The 12,564-nt window shown below is 41.1% G+C and overlaps 3 protein-coding genes across 4 annotated transcripts in view; all 3 read left to right on the top strand.

Annotated features, from left to right (window-relative positions):
* LOC107703827 (nuclear pore complex protein Nup133-like) overlaps positions 1-5,364 on the top strand; it is a 12,891-nt gene extending 7,527 nt beyond the window's left edge. Inside the window, exons 14-26 of the mRNA XM_016506582.1 lie at positions 456-550; positions 643-867; positions 954-1,073; positions 1,771-1,870; positions 1,977-2,228; positions 2,324-2,457; positions 3,246-3,404; positions 3,536-3,671; positions 4,080-4,198; positions 4,312-4,392; positions 4,483-4,556; positions 4,652-4,740; positions 4,968-5,364. Coding sequence (XP_016362068.1) covers positions 456-550; positions 643-867; positions 954-1,073; positions 1,771-1,870; positions 1,977-2,228; positions 2,324-2,457; positions 3,246-3,404; positions 3,536-3,671; positions 4,080-4,198; positions 4,312-4,392; positions 4,483-4,556; positions 4,652-4,740; positions 4,968-5,104 — 1,721 coding nt within the window. The 3' untranslated portion in view covers positions 5,105-5,364. The remainder of the gene's footprint in view (positions 1-455; positions 551-642; positions 868-953; positions 1,074-1,770; positions 1,871-1,976; positions 2,229-2,323; positions 2,458-3,245; positions 3,405-3,535; positions 3,672-4,079; positions 4,199-4,311; positions 4,393-4,482; positions 4,557-4,651; positions 4,741-4,967) is intronic.
* Positions 5,365-7,278: 1,914 nt separating this feature from the next.
* Positions 7,279-9,980, top strand: LOC107703824 (actin, alpha skeletal muscle 2). The gene is made up of 7 exons (XM_016506579.1): positions 7,279-7,401; positions 8,000-8,139; positions 8,244-8,568; positions 8,688-8,849; positions 8,938-9,129; positions 9,220-9,401; positions 9,514-9,980. Exons 2-7 carry the CDS (start codon positions 8,011-8,013, stop codon positions 9,655-9,657), a joined length of 1,134 nt encoding a protein of 377 aa, XP_016362065.1. The 5' UTR covers positions 7,279-7,401; positions 8,000-8,010; the 3' UTR covers positions 9,658-9,980.
* Positions 9,981-10,888: 908 nt separating this feature from the next.
* Positions 10,889-12,564, top strand: part of LOC107703825 (centriole, cilia and spindle-associated protein-like) — a 5,548-nt gene continuing 3,872 nt past the window's right edge. Inside the window, exons 1-3 of one of the 2 annotated variants that reach the window (XM_016506581.1) lie at positions 10,889-11,107; positions 11,651-12,036; positions 12,152-12,456. In XM_016506581.1, coding sequence (XP_016362067.1) covers positions 11,673-12,036; positions 12,152-12,456 — 669 coding nt within the window. In that variant the 5' untranslated portion in view covers positions 10,889-11,107; positions 11,651-11,672. The remainder of the gene's footprint in view (positions 11,108-11,650; positions 12,037-12,151; positions 12,457-12,564) is intronic. The other variant, XM_016506580.1, reaches the window with a different exon arrangement.

Raw genomic sequence — 12,564 nt, 5'->3', positions numbered from 1 at the left:
TATATATATATATGTGTGTGTGTGTGTATATATATATATATATATGTGTGTGTGTGTGTGTGTGTATATATATATGTTTGTGTGCATGTATATTCAAACAAAATAATAAAGAGAGACTTTTTATATATTATTTAACTTATATATTTAATATAAAATTCAAAAAATAATTCCTCTCAATAAATTTTATTGATTTATTTAGAGTGTAATTGTTTTTTTTTTTGTTTTTTGTTTTTGCCTGAATTCATGAGCTAGTTTCTGGTAAAAAATACACCTGTCAGGCACATTTTGATTTTGTTCTTTATCATTTCTTTTTTTGTGGCTTATTGTGGAGAATATTCCACATATGTGTTGTCGCATGGAGTCTAAAAGACAAACTTCTAAGTTAAACCTAAGATGGTAAAAGTTGTAAATTTTGGACCCTGGTCAATTTGTAGTTTGTGTGTTTTGTCCTGTAGAGGGCGCTGGATTTACACTGACGTCTCTGATCCTGCTTCATCAGTTGGAGGATAAGATGATAGCTCACCGCTGCCTCATGGACTTCCTGCTTCAGGTTCCTCAATAGCCACACAGTCTATGAGATACGCTTTCATTCTTCTCACAGTATTCAGCAGTGCTCTTTCTTTCTTTCTGTCCGCTCTACAGACAGGACTTCTAGATCGTCTCACTTCCACAACGGTGCGCATGTCCCCCATGGCCACGCGACTCTTGCTATGTGAACATGCGGAGAAGCTCTCGGCCGCCATCGTGCTGAAGAACCATCATGCCAAGCATCCAGAGCTGGTGAACACGGCCATCCTGTCAGCACTGAAGAAGAGCAACACTGACATACTGGCCAACCTCACGCCCGCGGACGTGTTCTTCAGAGAGGTGCCAGACTTCAGCACCCTGTTCATCAAACTGCAATGGAGAATATATATATTTCTCTCTGCTTTATCTCATGTTTGTGTCTCCAGGTGTCTCAGATCTCCTCCATCTTTGAGTGTCTGTTGGATGAGGAGGAAAAAGCTTTAAAAGAGCATTCGGATGCCACCAGGTGGGCCGAGGTGGTGCTCAACGTCAATGACATTGTCAAGGTGCACAGCAGTCTTTCTTACTTATTCATTAATTCCTGCATTCAGATATTCTTGAATCTGTGGGCCAGGTTGAATGTATCTAAGTACTTGTCATTTTTATCCCATAAAGAGAGAGATTTTTTGTAGAATACACAGTACTTGACAGATGTTTGGAAACATTATGATTTTTAAATGTTTCTGAAAGAAGTCTCTTCTGCTCACCAAGGCTGCATATATGTGCTCAAAATGCATTAAAATCAGTAATATTGTGGAAAAAGTATTACAGTTTAAAAGAACTGTTTTCTGTTTGAATATATTTTCAAATGTAATTTATTCCTGTGATCAAATCTGAATTTTCAGCATCATTACTCCAGTATTCAGTGTCACATGATCCTTCAGAAATCATTGTTTAAAAAAAAAGTGACAGTAGAGACATTTATAATGTTACAAGAGAGTTCTATTTTAAATAAATAAATATTTTAAATAAACAAATTAAATAAATCCTGATTTTTTTTTCCATGTTTTAAGCATCAGTTTTTTTAATGCTGATAATTTAATATTTAATATAAAATACATTTTTAAAATGTATTTAATAATTGTATAATTTGTAAAGCAAATTGTTAAAAGTTTTTCCTACAAAACTAAATATGAAAGAATATTTTGCACATCATTATTTTCCAGTTTGTGAAATGAATAATCATGTTGTTTTGTGTGGTAGGATATGCTTCAAGCAGCAGCGCAGTACCGTGAGACCAAAGCATCTCTGTACAGAGCGCCAGAGAACTGCGGCCCTGAGCCCGAGTACATCCCATGGACAGGTAAACACACCTGAAAGGACTTCCTCTTCTTTCATTGACTGCCACAGCACTATAAACACAAAAGCAGCTCTCCATCAGTGTGAGCGTCATAGTTTCTTCCTCTCAGCCTCAGGAGGAGCGGGTGGAGTTCGGACCGTCATCACACGGCAGCACGAGCTGATCCTGCGCGTGGCGTATCCTCACGCAGATGCGGAGCTGCGTGGCGTGCTGAGCGAGCAGCTGGTGGCGCTGTTGGACTCTCTGTTGAGCGGTTACGTGTCTCAGCTGACGTCTCTCCGCCGCACCGGACAACAGGAGCGCTACGTCATGCTGGAGAACGAGTACACGCAGAAACGCTCGGAGCTGCTTGCACCTCTCCGTGAGTTTTGATTGCTCATTTTACATGTCCGAATAAGCTGAGAAACGGACCAGATTATGTGCTTTATAGTTTTGTGTTGTCTGTGACTGTGGCAGTGGAGTTGGGTCAGCATCAGTGGGTTGCGGCACTGGCGGAGAAATACTGTGACTTTGACATATTGGTGCAGTTGTGCGAGCGAACGGATAACCAGAGTCGACTACAGCAGTACATGGTCAAATTCGCTGATCAGGTAAGAAACCCACCGGACCAAGAACTCTTAAATGTCAACACAAGCCACATACACTATCGCTCAAAAGTTTGGGTCCGTATAGTGTTTTTAAAGGAAATTAATACTTTTAGTCATGAAGGATGCATTAAACTGATCAAAAGTGACAGTAAAGACATTTTTAATCTTATAAAGATTTTTATTTCAAATGAATGCTGTTCTTTTGAACTTTCTATTCATCAAAGAATCCTGGAAAAATTTATCAGTTTCCACAAAAATATGAAGCAACACAACTGTTTTCAACACTGATAATAATCAGAAATGTTTCTTGAGCAGCAAATCAGCATATTAGAGTGATTTCTGAAGATCATGTGACACTGAAGACTGGAGCAATGATGCTGAAAATTCAGATTTGATAACAGGAATACATTACATTTTACAATATATTCGCATAGAAAACAGTTCTTTTAATATTTCACAATTTGTTATGTTTTTTATTCATATTACAAATAAATGCAGCCATGATGAGCATAAGAGGCTTCTTTCACAAACATTTTAAAAAATCTTCGCGATCCCAAACTTTTAACCGCTACTATATTATCAATAGATGCTTCTGGATAGTGTAGTTTGAAGTAGCTTTTGGTTAGTAGACAATATTTCAGTATTTATAGAAATGTTTTGTTAAATTAAAGAGCATTGCACATGGGCACTTTGAAATTCTTGGAATACAGCTCTAAGAAAAACATACTGAAATCACAGTTACAGTACCTGTGCCGAATGCATTTACTCACAGCCCTCTGTGTTTCCTGTAGAACTTCGCTGACTTCCTGTTCCGCTGGTACATGGAGAAAGGCAAGAGAGGGAAGCTGCTGTCTCAGCCAATAGCAACGCACCAGCAGCTGGCCAGTTTCCTGCAGGCTCACGATCACCTCAGCTGGCTACATGACATACATGTGCAAGACTATCAGAGAGTAAGAGAAAAAAAAAAGGAATAAAATAAATACATATTTAATTTGTATTTTTTTTATATATACGCTAAAGTGCACACCACGAGGTTACTGACACTTGTAGTGTTATAAATGCTTTGTTCTCTTCACGACAGGCCCATCGTACCCTGTACAGTCAGGCCAACATGGAGACACGATACTTCAGCAAGAAGAAGACCCTGCTGGCCCTCAGCAAACTCACGGCTCTGGCATCAGACATGCCTGAAGCCGTGCACCGCAGACAGCTCAACGGTCAGTCATGTGCCTTCATATGAGTTTGAAAGTCATGACGACTATTTGATTTGTCTTCAAATCTGTTTTAGTCCATATAAAATGGATTTCATATTTTTATTATTTTCTTACTTTTTCTCTATTTTCTCTTGTCATGTCCCACCAAGCATTTTTAGACCATTCATCATTGACAGAATAAGGAGCAAATGATGCATGCTTTATGTATTTTATCATTGTGTAGACACAGAGAAAAATGGGAGTTTATGCTCAACCTTTGGTGCTCATGCAAGCGCCATGGGTTCAAATCTGACCTGCATTTCCCTCTTTTCCTCCCCAAATAAACTCTTGAGCCCCTAAATATTTGATCAGTTTATGCCATATTACATTTTTTGAAACATAATTGCTGTTGTCCGGTGTGTGTTGGTGTAGATATAGTGGAGCAGGAGAGGTTTCTGCTTCATCAGGAGACTCTTCCTAAACAGCTGCTGGACGAGAAGCAGCTGAACCCAGACAGCATGCCTCTACTGAGCCCTCGTAACCTCATTAATGTGAGTAAACTACAAAAATACTGCGGTCACGTGCATTTGGCAGCAGTTTTTAATTCCTTCAGACTTCTTCATCCTCATTTCTCTTGCTTTGTCTCTCTTTTCCTTGTGTCCAGCTGTACATCTGCGATGAGAACCGTGGAGCCAACGAGTACGACTTCAAGAAAGCTCTCGATCTGCTGGAGTACTTGGAGGAGGTATCTATATAAATAAAAGGCTACGTTAAAAACATAAAAAAGCTACTTTTCCAAACACATGTGTTTCTAATATGTATTCATCGCCTGTAGGAGGATAGAGTTGATCTCGATGCCCTAAAACGTGAGATCTTCAGTAAAGCCTTAAAGAAAGACTGGAAGGAGAGGTGAGCATCACAAAACTCACTCAAATGAGATTAGTGTGGATGGATGTTTCATTTTACGTGACTATAATGGTCTTCCATTGACTGACTGGTTGCAGTTGGTCATCGTCTGATGATAATGACGATCCTCTAGAAGCAGCCAGAGACAGCACTTTCGTCAAGATCCTACAGAAACTCATCCAGGAAGGTGCAGTGACTCTCTTTTCTGCTAATCACACACTCACAGTTGTTCTAGAAGTTTGTCTTGAGGTTTCAAAGTAGTTTAGGGCTTATTTGAGACTTGATTTTAGCAGGTATGAAGTATACAATATAGTATCTTACATCCAAAGCTTGGACAACCCTACTTCAGGACATGTAGTTACAATGCAAAATCTGCATATTCAGCCAGAGTGTGTTTTGTGTTTGTGCACACAGGTGTTTCTCTGCAGTCGTACCTGCCTGACGTGAAGGATCTTCTGCAGGAAGATGAGCTGGAGAGTCTCAAATCAAAACCGTACTTTGAGTTCCTCCTGCGAGCCAATTATGAGCACTACCAGAAAGCTCAGATTTGACATTACTTACTGTTTCTGCTTACTGTTTCCTTGTTAATATTCCAACTTTTTTTTGTACTGTTTCAAAAAATATATATAATAATAATTACATGAACCAACGCTTGAATTTTCTGAATAAACTGTATTTCTGTAATTGATGACAGACAGTTCAGTGATGGTAATCTTCTGCTGCAAGACAAATAGTGTTAACCAAATGGTGACGTTAGCTTGGGTTTTATGGTGTTTTCTTAAAGATAATGAACCTAAATGTATTTGGATTCTTAGGCCACACTCTTAAGATGTCGGAACGTCATTGCATTAGATAACAAAACATCAATGTAATGCCAAAATTACTCTGCAAAGGTGGCACAGAAGTGCTTCTGAAGTGGCATAAATGCATTTATACAATAATTACAACTGTATGCTTTGATACTAGAGGTGGGTCAGAGCAGGCAAATATAAGTGGATTTTATGCAACATTACGTCTTTACATTGAATTTTGAGCAGCATTAAAAGATGCATTTAAGTGACCATTTTATGGACATGTCATGCACACTTTTAGAGCAAAACATTTCACAAAAAGATAAAACTACAGATACAACGTTCAGAATGACGCTCATTTGTGTTTGTCATTACACTAGTTTATCAAGTTTAAAATGCACGAATGGTTCAGAAAAGTTTTAGCTGCATTTGTTTGCAGAAGCCACTCGGTTAGATATCTAACGCAGTAGTACAGACACTACTGAGTGTCTAAACCCTTTGGGACCTCTGTATGTGCAAGGCTCTATTTGAGAACGTCTTTTTGTTTTCTTGCACTCCTTCCTCTCATCTGTCGCTCCCACTCCGTCCTCCAGCAGCTGGTGTGAAAAGAGCAGCTGAACTGATGGAGAAGCAACTGTCTCCCCTGAGCTCATAAAAATAGGGAAGAGGGTAAAATTAGTGGCGTCTGCAGTAAATAAGCTGCACTTTAGGGGGGTTCTCTGACACCCTATATGGGGTGGGAGCCTCTGGAATCCCTAAAGACTACATAAACTGTGGAACTCGAGGAGGAAATATGATACTCGCACCCTATATGGGGTGGGAGCCTCTGGAATCCCTAAAGACTACATAAACTGGAACTCGAGGAGGAAATATGATACTCACTTGTTTATGATGTGGCATTAGGCTTGGCATCAAATATCATTGAAATGCCCACAGGGTCGTGCTTGTCTAATAGTCAACTAATGACTTTCTAATTTAATAACCATCTCCAAGTAAAAGAAGGTAAAACATCGTTATAATATCCTGTTCCTGTTCTCAGAAAGGCAGAGAGGGTTGCTGAGTGGCTATTTTGATAATATTGGTCATTGGTGATACTTTTACCATGATTTCACAACACATCTTTACAATTATTATGTAATGGCAGCTGATGAACAAGCTTAAGAGAATACGTTTCCATCCTTCTTTTGATGGTGACAGTATATTTTAAGGGCTTAATATGGTGACTGCATTGTTCAGCTAAACATCAGACTCAGATAAGAGATTTTCCAATATGTTTTTCCAAGATTCTCCTCCCCTTTATCCAGTTTCGGGAATGCAACTTCTGCTTCTGTGGCTTTCTATGGGAAAGGAAGAAGCTGAAATGAATGCTGTTATCCCAGTGCCATAGACTGACTAAATCCCTAATTTATTTCAGAAATGCCATGTTTATAGGCTTTATATTGGTCAGTTCGTGCAAACGAAGCCACTATTTGCATGACTTTCAAAAAACAGCCCAATTTACCTGATTTCACCCTATGATACACTGCAAAAATTTACATTTAAAGTATATCTGAGATTAAAAGAATTAGATAAGAATCAATATCCCACCAAAGAAAAAGAAGCTATTTTCATTTACATTTATACAAAGCAACTTATATTAGACCTTGAATTTATTTTCATTTGATCAATGGTAAAATGTAATGATAAACCATCATAACCCACTGTCATGCCCTTATATTGAGATATAGTCAACAAACGGCCAGTGTTGGACTCTGTGTGCACTCACTCGTATGGTGGCCCTGGACTCGCCTTACACGGCGCTGCGCCCGCCCGCTGTGGTTCGGGGTCTGGAACGCCATATATGGAGCCAGGAGCGCGGCGCGGCGCAGACCCACCGACACCCAAATATGGACGAGGATCGGGAGGAATTCCATTCGAATGCACGGACATTCCTTAATGGTTGTCGGAAGAGCAGGAAAAGCAGAGGACGTGTGTATATAAGATGCAGCGCCTGCGGGTCATATAGCAGGAGCCGGCGGCACTTCAGTTTGACTTCACGACTCTGAGAGCAGCCACAGGTAGGCCTAAGCGCTATTTCACGAGGTCGGAAACTAGATTAAAAAGGACAGCGATTCGGAATCGGAAAATGTACAATGTGAATGCAAGGATTTGACGCTAATCATTATACAGCGGTTTCGCTTTTGACTTTTAAAAAATAATATCACAACTTTTTTTATTCACTTCATTGCACTCACTCATATCAGAAACTTTTCTCTGTGTATCTTAACTGTGAATTTAATTTAAAAACAGTGGTCTTTAACTATATAAATCATCGGAGTGCGTTTTTTGTTTAGCTATTTTTAACAATTTAGTATGTTTACATTTATTTGATCATATTGGTGCAAATGGAAATACAAATCGTATTTGACAATAAAAAATAACTGTTTCTCACATCTTTTCATTCAGATTCCACTCAGCTATTTAGTATGCTATAATTAAGAATCCTATTAATGCAGTTTCTCAATGTAAACTAAACATTTGTCTGTTTGTTTGTTTTGGATAATGCAGTCAGTTCTCAACAAACTTGGTTACCAGTTTGAGTGATAATGATTTTGTCGGGGTTGTAGTGCCCTCTTCAACTTCTCTATGGCTTTTTCTCATTGACTTTAATTGTAGAAACCATCAAGATGTGTGATGACGATGAGACTACAGCTTTGGTGTGCGACAATGGCTCTGGCTTGGTGAAGGCTGGTTTCGCCGGTGATGACGCCCCCAGGGCTGTCTTCCCTTCCATCGTCGGCCGCCCACGTCACCAGGTACATACAGAGATCCTGCCTGGATCTGTATTTGCCATCCCAAGGGACTGATTGTATGGGTTTTCTTTGGGCTATTCTGATCATGCTGTATCCCTTGCTCATAGGGTGTGATGGTCGGTATGGGTCAGAAAGACTCCTATGTTGGAGACGAGGCTCAGAGCAAGAGAGGTATCCTGACCCTGAAGTACCCAATCGAGCACGGCATCATCACCAACTGGGACGACATGGAGAAGATCTGGCACCACACCTTCTACAACGAGCTCCGCGTGGCCCCCGAGGAGCACCCAACCCTGCTCACCGAGGCCCCTCTGAACCCCAAGGCTAACCGTGAGAAGATGACCCAGATCATGTTTGAGACCTTCAACGTCCCCGCCATGTACGTGGCCATCCAAGCCGTCCTGTCCCTGTACGCTTCTGGCCGAACCACCGGTAAGACAACATGCTGTAACTGAAAGAGCAACAGTTATATAATTACACACAGGGCATTTGACACAGTTGTAATGCTTACTGTTAGCTCTGACTGATTTCTGGTTCCCGGCTGTTATTAGGTATTGTGCTGGACTCTGGCGATGGTGTGACCCACAATGTGCCCATCTATGAGGGTTACGCTCTTCCCCATGCCATCATGCGTCTGGACTTGGCTGGTCGCGATCTGACAGACTACCTGATGAAGATCCTGACCGAGCGCGGATACTCTTTCGTCACAACCGGTGTGTACCTTGTCACTTTTTACTGGGATATTTGTAGCATGTGTGAAACAGACCAAATAAACAACTCTCGATTTGTCGTCCACCACAGCCGAGCGTGAGATTGTCCGTGACATCAAGGAGAAGCTCTGCTACGTCGCCCTGGACTTTGAGAATGAGATGGCCACCGCCGCCTCCTCATCCTCCCTCGAGAAGAGCTACGAGCTTCCCGACGGTCAGGTCATCACCATCGGTAACGAGCGTTTCCGTTGCCCTGAGACCCTGTTCCAGCCTTCCTTCATTGGTATGTTTGAAAACATCTGAAATTATCAGTTGTTGTCTTACCTTCTAGTCCTCCAACCATTTATATGCTCTCATCAAAACAATTGCACAGGTATGGAGTCTGCTGGCATTCACGAGACCGCTTACAACAGCATTATGAAGTGCGACATTGACATCAGGAAGGACCTGTACGCCAACAACGTCCTTTCTGGTGGTACTACAATGTACCCTGGTATTGCTGACCGTATGCAGAAGGAGATCACAGCCCTGGCTCCCAGCACAATGAAGATCAAGGTAATAGGGCCTAGAGCTTTAAAACTCAAGCTTTTTGCCGAGTTGCTTTTTCCATGTTGACTTTAAAACTGCTGGTTTTTTGGATAATATTTGATCTCCTCTTCTTCTGTAGATCATTGCTCCCCCTGAGCGTAAGTACTCCGTCTGGATCGGCGGGTCCATCCTGGCTTCCCTGTCCACCTTCCAGCAGATGTGGATCACCAAGCAGGAATACGACGAGGCCGGCCCCAGCATCGTCCACCGCAAGTGCTTCTAAGCGCCCGGCTCACCATCCTATCATTGCTTCCTGCTCAGGAACCAAGCGACGGCGCATTGCTCCTGTGGACAGCTTTTCCACAGTCGTCATTTATGCGATGACGTAGGAGCATAAACTGAGAAAAGGACACTAACGTCAAGGGAGAGAAAAATACCAAGCACTCTCATTGCACACAAATGTATTTATTACTGACTTCCATGGCTTGGTATTTTGGCGAATGCTGTTTGAAATGGAAGGACCCCGCTCCCTTAGATTCCAGTGACTCTGATATACGTTCCAATGTACACCCGGTCCAGTTGATGACCAACACAAATCACACTTCAACAGACAAATAAAACTGAAAATCTATTTTTAAACATGGTACTCGTCAATGAATATGTCATTTCAGTATTCTTATAAGATACAGTACACTAGGATTCAGCCCACACTGAGACAGACTAAACATAATTTATCCAACCTCTAGGCGCGAAGTCTTGTTATGTCTGTAATCTGACAACTATAAAACATCTGGGCTGTTTAAGTGGGCTCTAATGGAGGATGAATGCGTATGGGACAATTAATGGATCACAGAAGCATTACAGTAGCACTGACAGCCTTACAGTTTATAAAGGAATCATAAACTTTATTAGCTTATACCCGATTAGATTGATTACTTATAAACTTCAAAGGAATAACAGTACTGATTTAATACTGTAAACTTCAAAGTAATAACAGTACTGATTTAATACTGAATAATTTTCTTCTTTATATGGTAACTTTTGTTAGCTGTAAAGAAAAATGTTTTTAAACCAAAGTACTATGGTATTACCAACAATGTATCATACCGCCATAAAATGTTTTGTTGTTGATAAGTACGAGCTAATTTCGACTCATTCATGTTAACGTTTAACCAACAGCACAGATATAAAAATCAATATGAGATTCAGTTGAAGGGCAGAAGATAGTACATCCAAAAATGTCCATACCCCATATTTTGTTTCATATTTACGTTCAAATATTTTCCTGACAAAGACCTTTTCTGCGCATGCGCTGAGAAAGTTTCATCACTAGTAATGTATGTGTATCACTAGGAATGTAGTATAATGACTGTCACCTGATGTTCTCCAGCCATTACAAAAATATTAGGAAAACGTCTAACGCCACAAATAATTAGCAACTTCTATCCACTGGAATAAAGTAGACGATTATAATCAAATCAGGATCAATTAAACGGTAGATTGGATTGTGCGTGCGTATTTGCGCATCAAGTCCTCGGGCAGTCCAAGTGATGGAGTGCGCATGCGCACTGTAAATCACCAAAGCCCTAATATCACCGAGGCTTGTTTTTCTAGTACGCAGCAGGCGCTCAACAATGATGGATGGATGCATTTGGAATTCATAAGGATGCAAGAATACAAATGTACGACTTCATCCAACGCTAAAGCACAAGGAACGGAAAAGAAAGGAGTGGGTGAGTTTAAAGCGCTTACATTTATCCGAGTCAATGTTTATCTACATACTCAGGTGAAGACAGACCTGTAAACATAGTGCGCTGCCACCCTAATCAGACTGTTTTCTGCATTAGCGACTAATATTTCAATGATTTTTTCCAGTTTCTTAATGACAATGACTATGATTGCACCTCTTTTTAATGTAGTGTGTTGTAATAGATTATTATTAAGCATGCATGAACATGCTCGGCAGCATCGTCGCGATTTATTAATAAACGTGTATTAAAAACGTCCCAAGAACGTAAGAAATGCTCTTTAGAGAGATCGGATGTAACATCGGCTTATGTATTATGTAAAGAATATAAATAAATAATGTGTGCACTGGGCTGTAACCTACTATAAGAACAGGAATAGCAATACACTCCTCCGTGCATAGTAACTGATTGCAATACTAAAATCATCGCAATGCACACTATGCACTACTAAGAACAGATGGTGAGTGAGTCGTGAAGTATGCGAACGTGCATGGACAAGACTGACACATTATTATGTTCACTCCGTAGGTGATTATTTCAGCAGGGCCAAATGTCTTCCAATAACAGCATCATGTCCAAGAAGATCCGGACGGAGTACATGAAGAAGTTCAGAGATCCCAAGTGGCAGACGTTCTCGAAATGTTACGAGGACTCTGTGAAATACAGACTGACGCGGAGGCTGATGGAGCAGACACACAGACCGTTATTTGGGGACGGATGGGACAGCGGGTCCGACTCGAGCGGAAGGTCCAGTCCCAAACTGCAAGACGGGAATGTCTCGAATGCCAAACACTACACATCCCCATCAGAGTCCAAGAACGAGAACGCAGAGGTTCCGAGCTCCTGGAAGCCACAGGTGAATGGAGAAGTTCACACAGATACGAGTGCAACCGTGGAAAGCTCACTTCGCTTGGGTAGGTTCATGTCTTGCCAGCTTCAGTGTGTTGGAATGACTGAAACCTGATTTATATTGTCATTTCTGAGTGAGCTATTCCTTTAAACAAACTACTCATTTTTCTTTTGTCGCAGAGAATGGTTATAAAGATGTGACTCCTAACAGACCATCAGAATCTAATCCAAAACGGCGACAGAGACAGCGGGCGCCCCGTTCAGAGCCGTGCTACCCTAATAAAGAGCTGGATAGTGATGAATCTCAGCTATCTGTATCAAGAAAACCATCCAGGGCCAAGAGCCAACCACCGGGCAACACCAAGGAGCGGACGTCCAACCGTGAGAACAGACGGTCTTTTATCCATTATGACTGGGCAGAAAGGCACATTGAGACCAGGGACAGAAGGACACCAAATATGAGAACGTCTATGTCCGCTGGAGAGGTGAGGCCTGATATTAACAGCAGCTTTCTGAATTGCATCTGATATGTGACCCTGGAGCACAAAAGCAGTCTTAAGTCGCTGGGGTATATTTGTAGCAATAGCCAAAAA

The sequence above is a fragment of the Sinocyclocheilus anshuiensis genome, unplaced genomic scaffold (genome assembly GCF_001515605.1).
Source record: "Sinocyclocheilus anshuiensis isolate Anshui unplaced genomic scaffold, SAMN03320099.WGS_v1.1 scaffold274, whole genome shotgun sequence".
Classification (NCBI taxonomy): Eukaryota; Metazoa; Chordata; class Actinopteri; order Cypriniformes; family Cyprinidae; genus Sinocyclocheilus; species Sinocyclocheilus anshuiensis.
This window is presented reverse-complemented; position numbering and strand designations above follow the sequence as displayed.

Bases quoted from the DNA above. Each gene is read 5' to 3' on its own strand.
- LOC107703824 (XM_016506579.1), top strand. From the start codon at position 8,011: ATGTGTGATGACGATGAGACTACAGCTTTGGTGTGCGACAATGGCTCT. The intron at 8,140-8,243 runs GTACATACAGAG...CCTTGCTCATAG, and splicing joins TCGGCCGCCCACGTCACCAG to GGTGTGATGGTCGGTATGGG. The intron at 8,569-8,687 runs GTAAGACAACAT...GGCTGTTATTAG, and splicing joins CGCTTCTGGCCGAACCACCG to GTATTGTGCTGGACTCTGGC.